The 11,483-nt window shown below is 55.4% G+C and overlaps 1 protein-coding gene across 1 annotated transcript; it reads right to left on the reverse strand.

Annotated features, from left to right (window-relative positions):
* Window positions 1–5,469: 5,469 nt before the first annotated feature.
* RASL11B (RAS like family 11 member B) lies at window positions 5,470–10,152 on the reverse strand. The gene is made up of 4 exons (XM_020284619.2): window positions 9,906–10,152; window positions 9,362–9,418; window positions 8,146–8,222; window positions 5,470–7,349 (listed from the first exon to the last, which is right to left on the reverse strand). The coding sequence occupies exons 1-4, from the start codon at window positions 10,045–10,047 to the stop codon at window positions 6,879–6,881; spliced, it is 747 nt and encodes a 248-aa protein (XP_020140208.1). The 5' UTR covers window positions 10,048–10,152; the 3' UTR covers window positions 5,470–6,878.
* Between the last annotated feature and the right edge of the window lie 1,331 nt (window positions 10,153–11,483).

Below are 11,483 nucleotides of genomic sequence, written 5' to 3' on the forward strand. Positions count from 1 at the left end.
ACCTCGAGGTGACTTAAAAGGCCAAGCGGAGTGGCCATGCTGGTGTCCCCTGCCTCAGAGGCCTGGGTACCGAGCGGTTGCCACGTAGACTCTTTGCTTTGGCCAGAGCCAAAGCGAGCTCCTACGCATGCGGACCTTCTGCCAAAGGCCACCCTCTTTATAAACACAACTGACGGAGGTGTGAATGCTCTGCAGCAATCGACTTCTGCCTTTGTAAACTCTCTTCTGGAGCCCACTTCCCAACAAACACAGCGGGCGCGGCTAAGGGTCTGGAAGTGCCCCAGGCTGCATCTGCCCAGCGGCCCCAAAGAGGCCCAGGCCTATGCACGTGGCTCTGCCGGGCCACCCCTCCCTACAACGGGATCCCACTCACAAAGAATCCCACCCAGCTCTCCGCAAGGCCACTAGTATTTATTTCCCCCTGGTTACCAGACACAGAATCTCAACAACAAATAATCCAGTATCACAAATGTCTGCTGGCCGGCCCAAGGAACATCAAGGGGCTCCATCTCTGTTTTAAACGGAATTTAAAAAGACAAAACCAGATGGCGGAGGGTTTGCGGACTATTTGAGAAGGAAACATAGGGGGTAGGGGTGGCTGGGATCTTGTCACCATCAGGAATAACCCTAATCCTGTTCTCAAATTTAGGAGGGTAATGAGGACAGTGAGAACTTTCTGGAACTTTCTGGAACCATCTCTCTTTTAGACTTTGTAAAGGTCTGAAGCTGGTGCACAGAACAAACACCAGCTTTCCTGGGTCACTTCTTACCGACAGCCAAGCTCTCTGATTTTTGGGCGGGGGGGATTCCTGAGTCCCGAGGGGACTGCGCGGTGGCTGGCACTTGCCCCTCGGGGCAGACGGGCAGGACCACAGAGTCACCAGCTAACTGCTCCCTCTCCCACTCTTCACCAAAACCCAGATCACTAGGAATACAGCCTTCCATGCCACACCTGGGCTTAGGGGGCTGGCGGGGCTGCGACCCGCAGGCGGCGCCTCCCAAATGCGGGAGCCCCGAGCTGCCAGGCGGGTGGTTTTGATTTGTGGCCGGGAGGGAACAGGAAAGCCAGACAGGGAAGCTGACCCACCCTCCCTGCGGGCGTCGGGGTCTCGGAGCCTGGAGGAGGCCGGGCACCGTGGCTGATGGCAGCGGCGGGTGGCAGGGGTGGGGGAGGGTGGCCGAGAGCCGAGCAGAGCAGGGGTGCAGAGCAGGGCGGGTTGGGCTCGAGGTGGGGCCGGCGGGGAGCCCAGAAGCCAGGCCCATCACCCGGGCCTTAGGCGGTGCCATCAGACAGACCTGGGTGGGGTCCTGGACCTGCCACCAGGGAGCTGGGCCAGCCGCTGAACCCTTCCCAGCCTGCCTTTGCCTTTGCCTTCTCCATAGTGGACGCTTTGTGGCCAAATCAGTTACTTCAAACACCTCCTGGCTGGGCGCGGTGGCTCACGCCTGTCATCCTGGCACTCTGGGAGGCCGAGGCGGGAGGATCGCTCAAGGTCAGGAGTTCGAAACCAGCCCGAGCAAGAGCGAGACCCCATCTCTACTAAAAATAGAAAGAAATTAATTGGCCAACTAAAAAATATATATATAGAAAAAGTTAGCCGGGCGTGGTGGCGCATGCCTGTAGTCCCAGCTACTGGGGAGGCTGAGGCAGGAGGACCGCTTGAGCCCAGGAGTTGGAGGTTGCTGTGAGCAAGGCTGACGCCACGGCACTCACTCTAGCCTGGGCAACAGAGTGAGACTCTGTCTCAAAAACAAAACAAAACAAAAAACACCTCCTGACCTCCAGGGCCTGGCACACAGATTTTCAATGAATGGAAACAATAACTGTTACCACCTGTGCGGGCTTAGGCAGGTAATTTCATCTCCCTGGGCCTCAGTTTGTTCATCTTTAAAATGGAAGTGCTGTTCACCGTTCCCACGGGATTCTTCAAAAGACTGAAGGAGATAATGTCCCATCGGGCACGTGGTAAATGTTCAACAAATTCTAACCCTGCCCCCTTCCCGCTCTCCTGCGCCCCAGACGCACATCCTGGGGGGCACGGGAGGCCCTGGCGGGAGATGGTCGCTCCTCCCTGCCAGATGGTTGTAGGTCAGAAGTTTTTTTAAAAAAAAAAAAAAGCAAAACAAAACAAAAACTGGGATTAAAGGAAGCGATCCTTATAATGAAAGAGATGAGCTAAAGTAATAAAACATACAAGAAGAAAACAGTGTGTGTTCCAGATCTATAAATAGTCAAGGCATGGCCAGGCGCTGTGGCTCACGCCTGTAATCCTAGCTCTTGGGAGGCCGAGGCGGGCGGATTGCTCAAGGTCAGGAGTTCGAAACCAGCCTGAGCAAGAGCGAGACCCCGTCTCTACTATAAATAGAAAGAAATTAATTGGCCAACTGATATATATATAAAAAATTAGCCGGGCATAGTGGCGCATGCCTGTAGTCCCAGCTACTTGGGAGGCTGAGGCAGAAGGATCACTGGAGCCCAGGAGTTTGAGGTTGCTGTGAGCTAGGCTGACGCCACGGCATTCACTCTAGCCTGGACAACAAAGCGAGACTCTGTCTCAAAAAAAAAAAAAAAATAGTCAAGGCAGCCTGAGACGGTGGACAGAGCTGGGGCTTGGGTGGCTTCCAGCTGGGACTCGCTCTGTCTCTGGGAGCCTGTGTGTCTCTGTCTCTGTCTCTCTCTCTCTCTGTCCCCTCCCTCTCTCTCTGTGTCCCCTCCCTCTCTCTCTATGTCCCCTCCCTCTCTCTCTCTCTGTGTGTCTCCTCCCTCTCTCTCTGTGTGTCCCCTCCCTGTGTCCCCTCCCTCTCTCTGTGTCCCCTCCCTCTCTCTGTCCCCTCCCTCTCTGTGTCCCCTCCCTCTCTCTGTACCCTCCCTCTCTCTCTGTGTCCCCTCCCTCTCTCTCTGTACCCTCCCTCTCTCTCTTTGTCCCCTCCCTCTCTCTGTCCCCTCCCTCTCTCTCTGTGTCCCCTCCCTCTCTGTGTCCCCTCCCTCTCTCTCTGTACCCTCCCTCTCTCTCTGTGTCCCCTCCCTCTCTCTGTACCCTCCCTCTCTCTCTGTGTCCCCTCCCTCTCTCTCTGTACCCTCCCTCTCTCTCTTTGTCCCCTCCCTCTCTCTCTGTACCCTCCCTCTCTCTCTGTGTCCCCTCCCTCTCTGTGTCCCTCCCTCTCTCTCTGTACCCTCCCTCTCTCTCTGTGTCCTCTCCCTCTCTCTCTGTGTCCCTCCCTCTCTCTCTGTACCCTCCCTCTCTCTCTGTGTCCCCTCCCTCTCTCTGTACCCTCCCTCTCTCTCTGTGTCCCCTCCCTCTCTCTGTACCCTCCCTCTCTCTCTGTGTCCCCTCCCTCTCTCTCTGTACCCTCCCTCTCTCTCTTTGTCCCCTCCCTCTCTCTGTCCCCTCCCTCTCTCTCTGTGTCCCCTCCCTCTCTGTGTCCCCTCCCTCTCTCTCTGTACCCTCCCTCTCTCTCTGTGTCCCCTCCCTCTCTCTGTACCCTCCCTCTCTCTCTGTGTCCCCTCGCTCTCTCTCTGTACCGTCCCTCTCTCTCTTTGTCCCCTCCCTCTCTGTGTCCCCTCCCTCTCTCTCTGTGTCCCCTCCCTCTCTCTGTCCCCTCCCTCTCTCTCTGTGTCCCCTCCCTCTCTGTGTCCCCTCCCTCTCTCTCTCTGTGTCCCCTCCCTCTCTCTCTGTGTCCCTCCCTCTCTGTGTGTCTCCTCCCTCTCTCTCTGTGTCCCCTCCCTCTCTCTGTCTCCTCCCCCTCTCTCTGTCCCCTCCCTCTCTCTCTGTCCCCTCCTTCCGTCTCTCTGTCCCCTCCTTCCCTCTCTCTGTCCCCTCTCTCTCTGTCCCCTCCCTCTCTGTGTCCCTCCCTCTCTCTCTGTGTCCCCTCCCTCTCTCTGTGTCCCCTCCCTCTCTGTCCCCTCCTTCTCTGTGTCCCCTCCCTCTCTGTGTCCCCTCCCTCTCTCTGTCCCCTCCCTCTCTGTCCCCTTCCTCTCTGTGTCCCCTCCCTCTCTCTCTGTCCCCTCTCTCTCTCTCTCTGTCCCCTCCCTCTCTCTGTCCCCTCCCTCTCTGTGTGTGTCCCCTCCCTCTCTCTCTGTGTCCCTTCCCTCCCTGCCCCCAACACGCACACCCTTCTCGGAGGTGAGGTCAGGCTGGAAAGACAGAAAATTACCTGCATGGCTGGAAGGATTGGGGTGTCACCAGCACCATGCCACCGTTGGCTCTCACCGGCTGGTCACCTTGGCTTGCTTCCTAAACGCAGCGGCGATCTTACTTAGATTTGGGCGTGCTGCTTTCAAAAGAGTCACTTTATTCTCACTGTAGGAGCGCGCAGCCATCGGTTGATCCGGGGCTGTTCCGGAGCTTGTCCCATGGAGGTTTTTGTCACACGTGTCTGTGCTAAAGCTGCCAGAGGCCCCTCACCTGCTCCATCTGGGGCTGGAAGACCTTTCAACTCAAGCTGAGCAAGCCACCGTCTTTATGGGCAAATAGTCACTCTACATTTATCTGAGCGGCGCTGTCACATCGTGACCTCATCCAAGCCTGCCTGGAGGGCGGGGACGGTCCTGACCCCACTTTATAGAGGAAGGAAACAGGCTCGGAGTTGTGAGCGATGGCTCACAACTGGATGTTATAATAGAATAAGATGTTGAATCTAGATGTTACAGATTCTAGATCTTAGAATAGAATCTAGATGTTATAATAGAACAAGAATGTAGAGTATGGTCAGAAGACATTGGCTCAAGTCCTTCCCGTGAACTTGAAGCCATCGCTCACAACTCCGAGCCTGTTTCCTTCCTCTGTAAAGTGGGGTCAGGACCGTCCCCGCCCTCCAGGCAGGCTTGGATGAGGTCACGTATGTGACAGCGCCGCCCAGATAAATGCAAAGAGTGACTATTTGCCCATAAAGACGGTGGCTTGCTCAGCTTGAGTTGAAAGGTCTTCCAGCCCCAGATGGAGCAGGTGAGGGGCTTCTGGCAGCTTTAGCACAGACACGTGTGACAAAAACCTCCGTGGGACAAGCTCCGGAACAGCCCCGGATCAACCGATGGCTGCGCGCTCCTACAGTGAGAATAAAGTGAATCTTTTGAAAGCAGCACGCCCGAAGCAGAGGTTTGCCAAACAAAACATGTACAAAGCAGCAGCAGGCTTGTGCAGAAGCATTAATGCCCTCGGCGTTGCTGGGAGAGGGGTGGGTCCAGACATTCGCCTTGGGTTTCTGGAAGACCACGCAGGAAATGAACAGATGTGCTGCTCTCGAATGCAAAGCAGCGAGTGATTTCACTTGCTCTGTAAAGCCCGTTTCCTCCTCTGCAAAACAGAGATAATAACAGAATGCACCTCCCTGGATGTTTGTGAGAACCTGAGACATACTAACCCCTGGAAGGCATCATGCCTGCCTCAACTTGCCCAATCAACACAAGACGCTAGAAGATTCTGAAGGGCAGAAGGTTAACGTTTCAATAAAGACCAAGTCAGACATCTGCTCTTTTAAAATGAGATTTATTGTACATAAAATAAATTAATTACAGTTTAAGCCAAAGCAGGAGTGGCTTTGTAAAGTGCATCTGTGTGGGGGATTCGGCAGGCAGCCCCTGCCTCTCTCTGCTCCTTGGCATGAGATGGTGACTTTGTATGTCTGCCACCCACCGGCTCGACTCCGCCAGGCCCAGGAAGCAACCCAACGTCATGGCCACGAGCCACTGACACAAATCACACCAATATCCGTGGACACACTTCTTGTTTCTGTACCGGATGCAACAGTTTTAAGAACAAACTATACAGTCGCACAATTAGTCAAAGCCTGGGCTCAAAGAGTTTGTGAGTTCAGATCACTCAACACACACCCAACGACTGAGCATTAATCTGCCCTGTCGGGAGGACGCGGCACCTTCCTGCCAACCATGCCAGCTCATCAGTGTCTGTCTAAAGAATACTGTGGCCCATAAACTTGACCTTTTTGGGGGGGGGGGGAAGGGGCATTTTCCTTCTTATTCTTAAAGCAAGAAATGTGGATCTCAACCTTTAGGTTAGAAAGGTGTTCTGGGCCGGGCACAGTGGCTCACGCCTATAATCCTAGCACTCTGGGAGGCCGAGGATTGCTCGAGGTCAGGAGTTCGAGACCAGCCTGAGCAAGAGTGAGACCCCGTCTCTACTATAAATAGAAAGAAATTAATTGGCCAACTAAAAATATATAGAGAAAAAATTAGCCGGGCATGGTGGCGCATGCCTGTAGTCCCAGCTACTCGGGAGGCTGAGGCAGGAGGATCGCTTGAGCCCAGGAGTTGGAGGTTGCTGTGAGCGAGGCTGACACCACGGCATTCACTCTAGCCTGGGCAACAGAGTGAGACTCTGTTTCAAAAAAAAAAAAAAGAAAAGAAAGGTGTTCTGTAAGAACAGTGTTCCAGAATGATTCAAACGTACTGAGAAATGCAATTCTTCCTCTTGGGGGAAAAAAAGGAAAAGGAAAAAGAAAAGCAAAAAAAAAAAAGAAAGAAAAGAAAGGAGAAAAAAGAAAATCTGTGAATGCTTAATCTGTTCTTTCATCCCCACTGTAAATCAATCACATTGATGTATTTGGTGACACTACAACCGACCATCATTCACAAGGTGGCTGGGAGCAAGAACCGAAGCGATCACACCCTTCCCCACTGCAAAGGAAAAGACGGGGGTGCAGTTCACATATCCAGAGAGTGGCTCCTTCAAGCCTCGTCAGCTCTGTCCCCTGCTTGGAGCAACGCTGCTGCTTCTGTGGCGGTTCCATAAGCCCTCCTGGCCTTTCTGCCCCAGACATTTCTGGAGCCGTGAATTGCTGCCGGCATTCAATGTCCCTGCGCGGGAAGAACCTCAGGCCGTCTTCCTGGAAAGACCAACCCCCCCTGGAGTGCCGCTGTCTCAGACGGAGGTGACAGTCCTCACTTTGGCAGAGAGCGCCTGCTTGAACCTCCTCTTCAGGTCCTGCATGTTGGGCGACTTGGGCCTGGGAATGAGGGAGCTCCTCCGCTTCTCCGGGGTGCCGCTGGGCTGCTGTTTGTGGCTCACTTCTTTGCACAGGACATGGAAGGCGCTGTAGACGTCGTTGTAGTTTTCACTGACGGACACCTCGTAGAACGAGCAGCCCAGCATGCTGGCCAGCTGCAGTCCGAGCTGAGGGTCAACCTGCTTGACGTGCAACAGGTCGGCCTTGTTGGCCACGACCACGACGGGCAGCCGGGTGCCCGGATGGAGCTGCTGCACGTGCTGGTGCAGCTGGCCGATGAGTTCATAGCTCTGGTGGTCCGTGATGGAGAAAACCATCACCACGGCGTCTGCCCAGCGAATGCACCTGTTCAGCTGTTCGCTGCAGCCCAAGCCGTTCTCGTGGACCTGAAACAGACAGGTAAAGAATGGCAAGGTGAACGGTGACAGCCAGTCACACAAAGAGCCCTGGCTCGGGTGGATTCGATTCCCAAAGAGCCGTTCACAGCAATGCTGGGTTGCAGGCCATGAACAGGTTATATCCCCACACGCTTCGGCTTTCTTGACAATATGTTGATCCAGCTGCAGAGAGTTGGAATAAATAACAGTGCAGCTCGCCACACTCAAGTGGAAAATTGACCTGCAGAGAACTCCACGCAGAGAGACTTTGTAGTTGCACAAAATGGGAAATTAACTGGCTAGACAGTAAGTCTGGGGAAGTAAAGATAGGAGCTGGAAGCATTTAAACCTGGATAACTGCCCAGTTCAGGAAGGGAAAAAAAAAAAAAAACCCACTAGCATGGCTCTTTTGTCCAAAGAGCAACTTTCTACAATACAAAAGCGATTCCAAGTATTTGGAGACTATGCCTAGACGTTCGGTTTTTAATGCCAAAGACACATATGTAAAAGCCAACCTTCTTAACTATAGCAAGGAAACTGCCAGTTCCAAGTGTGTTTGGTTTGGTCTTTCTTGCTGTGTTGAATCCTTCTAAGGGAAGATTTCTGTCCCTTAGCCAAATCTCCCAAATTGAGCCAGGCTAAGATTGACCAAGGGCCAGATACAAGTAAAGTGTCAAACATTTAAAAGTCTAGACTTGACTCCCCAGATTTCTCTCCTCTTTCAGCACAAGAAACTTCGAGAACAAGAGAGCAATTCCACAGCCATGTGGGTTCCCCTTTTACCCAGCATCTCAAAGCATCTCACCTGGATACCTGGGGTGTCTTGAACCTGAATGGCTAGGGTTTCACCTTCTATCTGAACTTGTCTGGTATAGAGATTACCTATGAAGGCAAAGAAAAAAGGTTACATTTTTCCTTATTGTACTTTTAAACATTGTGGATTTTTTTTTAAGTTAGAGGGGAAAAAAAAATGTAACCTACACCAATGCACAAAAAGAAGCTATAGCTTATTTCTATTTAATGGGCTTACTTCAGATATTTTTTTAAAAACCAACTGTAATCTTAACCCCATGTTAGTAGATTTATTAAAACTAGGGCAAAGTTTGCAAGTTTTGGATACTTATTTGTCTATTTTTAAACATAGTTTCTATTTTTAGAGCACTCCTCCCTTGATGCAAATTTTCTTAGACTGTATGAGGTTTCTGTTTTATTTTGGCACTTTAGCATTCTTGGACCATAACTTTATATTTTGGCCATTAAATATAATGGCTTTGTAGACAAATACTGTTAGTAAACACACTGCCAATATTATCAGTTGGAATGAAGATGTGACATAATGATCATCTACCCTACATCAAAGCAGAAGGCTACCACGTCTTATCCTATACAGCTCATTTCAAATAATCCCCTGTAGGTACTTCATATGGTCTACAGATTCGAGCAATTTGCTAACAGCACATAGCTAGAAACCTCTTAAGCCTCCCCAGTGGCTACGCTTAATCGTAGGGATTGAAATACTTTTCCTCTCATTTATTCAGGAATTCTCCTCCTAAAATTGGACCATCTAGTTATTTTTCTTTGTTCAGAAAAGAGAACTTTGGGTTTACAACTGCTCCCCTTTGGCCTTTGCTTTGAAAGGTCACTTCTGAAAAGCAGCCAGCAGAGAAGCAGAGGGGTAGGGGGGGGAGGAGCTGGTCATCTTTTTTTTCTTCTTTTTATGACTTTTGCAGGAGTGTTTCGAAGGGGAGAGGCTCTGGAGGACAAAGGGTGCTTCCAACTGGGGTCCCTCCAGTTAAAACATACCAAGGGGAACACTTTCAGGCACTTGATAAAATGATGAATGGGCTTGGAATGGAATGAGGCCAGATGGCAGTTGTGGGCTGGGTGGAGAGGGGGGTTGGGGGGAGAAGTGGCAAGATCCCGATGCTCAGACTGTCACTCTGAAGGAACCTGCCTGGCAGGCACTGAAAAAAAAAAAAATGGGAGCGGCAGTACTCCTACAAGAGGACAGTGTGGCTCACCTGCATTTCTTTCATAGTCACCGATGAACCGTTTGGTGAGGAACCGGACCACCAGCGCTGCAGGGCGGAGGGAAGAAAGGGAAGGGGGTTAGTGAGCCCTGCAAGGGAGACAGCTTCCCACCCCGCCCCCAGCCTGGAAGCGACTCTGGCAGAGCAAGCCTTAGATGGCCACCAAGTGGAATTCCTACCCTGGCGCTCCCTGACCCTCTCCTCCCCGGCCCGGCGGAGGGGCTGCAAGGCACGGCGAGCCACGGCTCTGCCCGGCTGGAAGGGCCATCTGGCCACCCCTGCCCGGAGCCCGGCGGGGCCGCACCCGAGCCTTCCAGCGGGCAAAGTCCTCCCCAAACCAGAAGAGCCCCAGGAGGGCTGGGTGCACGCACGCCCCTTTCTGCAGCAGGCACCGCCGCAGGCCCCAAGCCCCAGCCGGAACCCCGCCGCGCGGCGCCGCCCGGCCACCCCGGGCCGAGTGTCCCCGGTGCAGGGCAGGGGCGCGGCGGCGGCGGCCACGTCCCCCGCGGAGGGCCGCGCGGCGCCGGGCGCTCACCGGTCTTGCCCACGCCGCTGGCGCCCACCACGGCGATCTTGACCAGGCGGCGGCCCGCGGCGCCCGGCCAGCACTCGGCGGCGGCGGCGCTGCCCGGGGCGGGGTACTCGGCGATGGTGCACATGTTCTGGATGAGGCGCATGGCCGCTCCGGCCCGGGCCGCGCGGCGAGGGAGTCCCGGCAACAAAAGACGCGCGCGGCTGCGAGCCCGGCAGCGCCGCTCCGCACGGCTCGGGGTCCGGAGTGGGCTGCCGCCGGCGGCGCGCGCGCGGTTTTCTAGGGAGCCGGCCCCGCCCCCTCCGCCCTCGGCCAATCCCGGGGCGCCCTGTATGAGGCCCCGCCCCCGGCCCCTCCTCGGCAGGGCTCGGGCTCCGGACTGGGGCTGCACCCGGGCGGCGCGCGCGCGGTTTGCTCGGGGAGCCGGGCCCGCCCCCCGCCGCCCTCGGCCAATCCCGGGGCGCCCTGCGCGAGGCCCCGCCCCCGGCAGCGCTGCTCCGCAGGGCTTGGGCTCCGGACTGGTGGTGCAACCGGGCGGCGCGCGCGCTGTTTTCTCCGGGCCGGCCCCGCCCCCCTCCGCCCTCGGCCAATCCCGGGGCGCCCTGCGCGAGGCCCCGCCCCCGGCGCTGCTCCGAGCGCGCGGCGTCCCCCGGGGCGTCCGGAGCCGGTGCGGGGCCGGCGCAGGCGGGAGCGGGGGGCGGGCTGGGGCTCCTGCGGGGTGTGGCTGCGGGGCTGGGGTGTCTCGGTCCCGGGGAGGGGGCTCGGCCCCAGTCTCCGAGAGCCCCGCGGGTCCCCCGGCCCACCGCCCCCTCCGCAGCCGCCTGCCTCCCCACCCCCACCCGGGCTCTGCCGCCCCGCGTGGCGCCTGGCTCCTTAATTTGGGGCGCGGTTGCATTGACTCGGGTGCATCCAGGGTGGCACCCCACGATCATAGATTTGACAATTGCAATTGTCCGCAAAGCCCCCAACGCCGCCCCGTTCAAATGGGGACGTTAGACTTTGGGGGAAGAGAACACCCGTCGTGCAGCAGACCCGCGTCCTCTGGCGCCTGTCTGCACGGCAGGCCCACGTGCACACACACGGGGTCGGGCGCATGCACGGCACACGCGGAGGCAAATCAAGAGGTAATTATAGAAGGAGCTTTCTAGAGCTTCACACACAGTCGCACCTCCTCCTCGATCTGTGAGATGGAGAGAAAACGGTTGCGCCAGCTGCGACCTCCGAAGGGGCCCACGCTTGGTCTCCGGTCGTCAGGAGTTAGTTAAGTGGCTCCTGCACTCACAAAATGCCGAGCTCCAGCCCCCTGCTTTTTCCCTAGGGAATGCATCGTCAGTGGCAGGTCGAATTCCTCCTGCAAGCAACATTCCGCAGCTGGAAATGGTGGCAGAGTGTGTCACCAGAGACTCAAGCTCACCACCCCCATGACCCACCCAGCCCCCTCTCCCCGTCCTCAACCCTGTGGGCCCCCAGATGTCCCAGGGGCTTTTAGGCTGGCGCTATGACAATGAAGTCTGGCTTTGTGTCCACACCCACGTTTAAGGTTAAAATGTAAAAGTAAAACAAACCGGTTCCCTTATCTAA

The sequence above is a fragment of the Microcebus murinus genome, chromosome 26 (assembly GCF_040939455.1).
Source record: "Microcebus murinus isolate Inina chromosome 26, M.murinus_Inina_mat1.0, whole genome shotgun sequence".
NCBI classification, from domain to species: Eukaryota; Metazoa; Chordata; class Mammalia; order Primates; family Cheirogaleidae; genus Microcebus; species Microcebus murinus.

Bases quoted from the DNA above. Each gene is read 5' to 3' on its own strand.
- RASL11B (XM_020284619.2), bottom strand. From the start codon at position 10,047: ATGCGCCTCATCCAGAACATGTGCACCATCGCCGAGTACCCCGCCCCG. The intron at 9,419-9,905 runs GTGAGCGCCCGG...TCCGCCCTGCAG, and splicing joins CAGCGGCGTGGGCAAGACCG to CGCTGGTGGTCCGGTTCCTC. The intron at 8,223-9,361 runs GTGAGCCACACT...TTGCCTTCATAG, and splicing joins TGACTATGAAAGAAATGCAG to GTAATCTCTATACCAGACAA.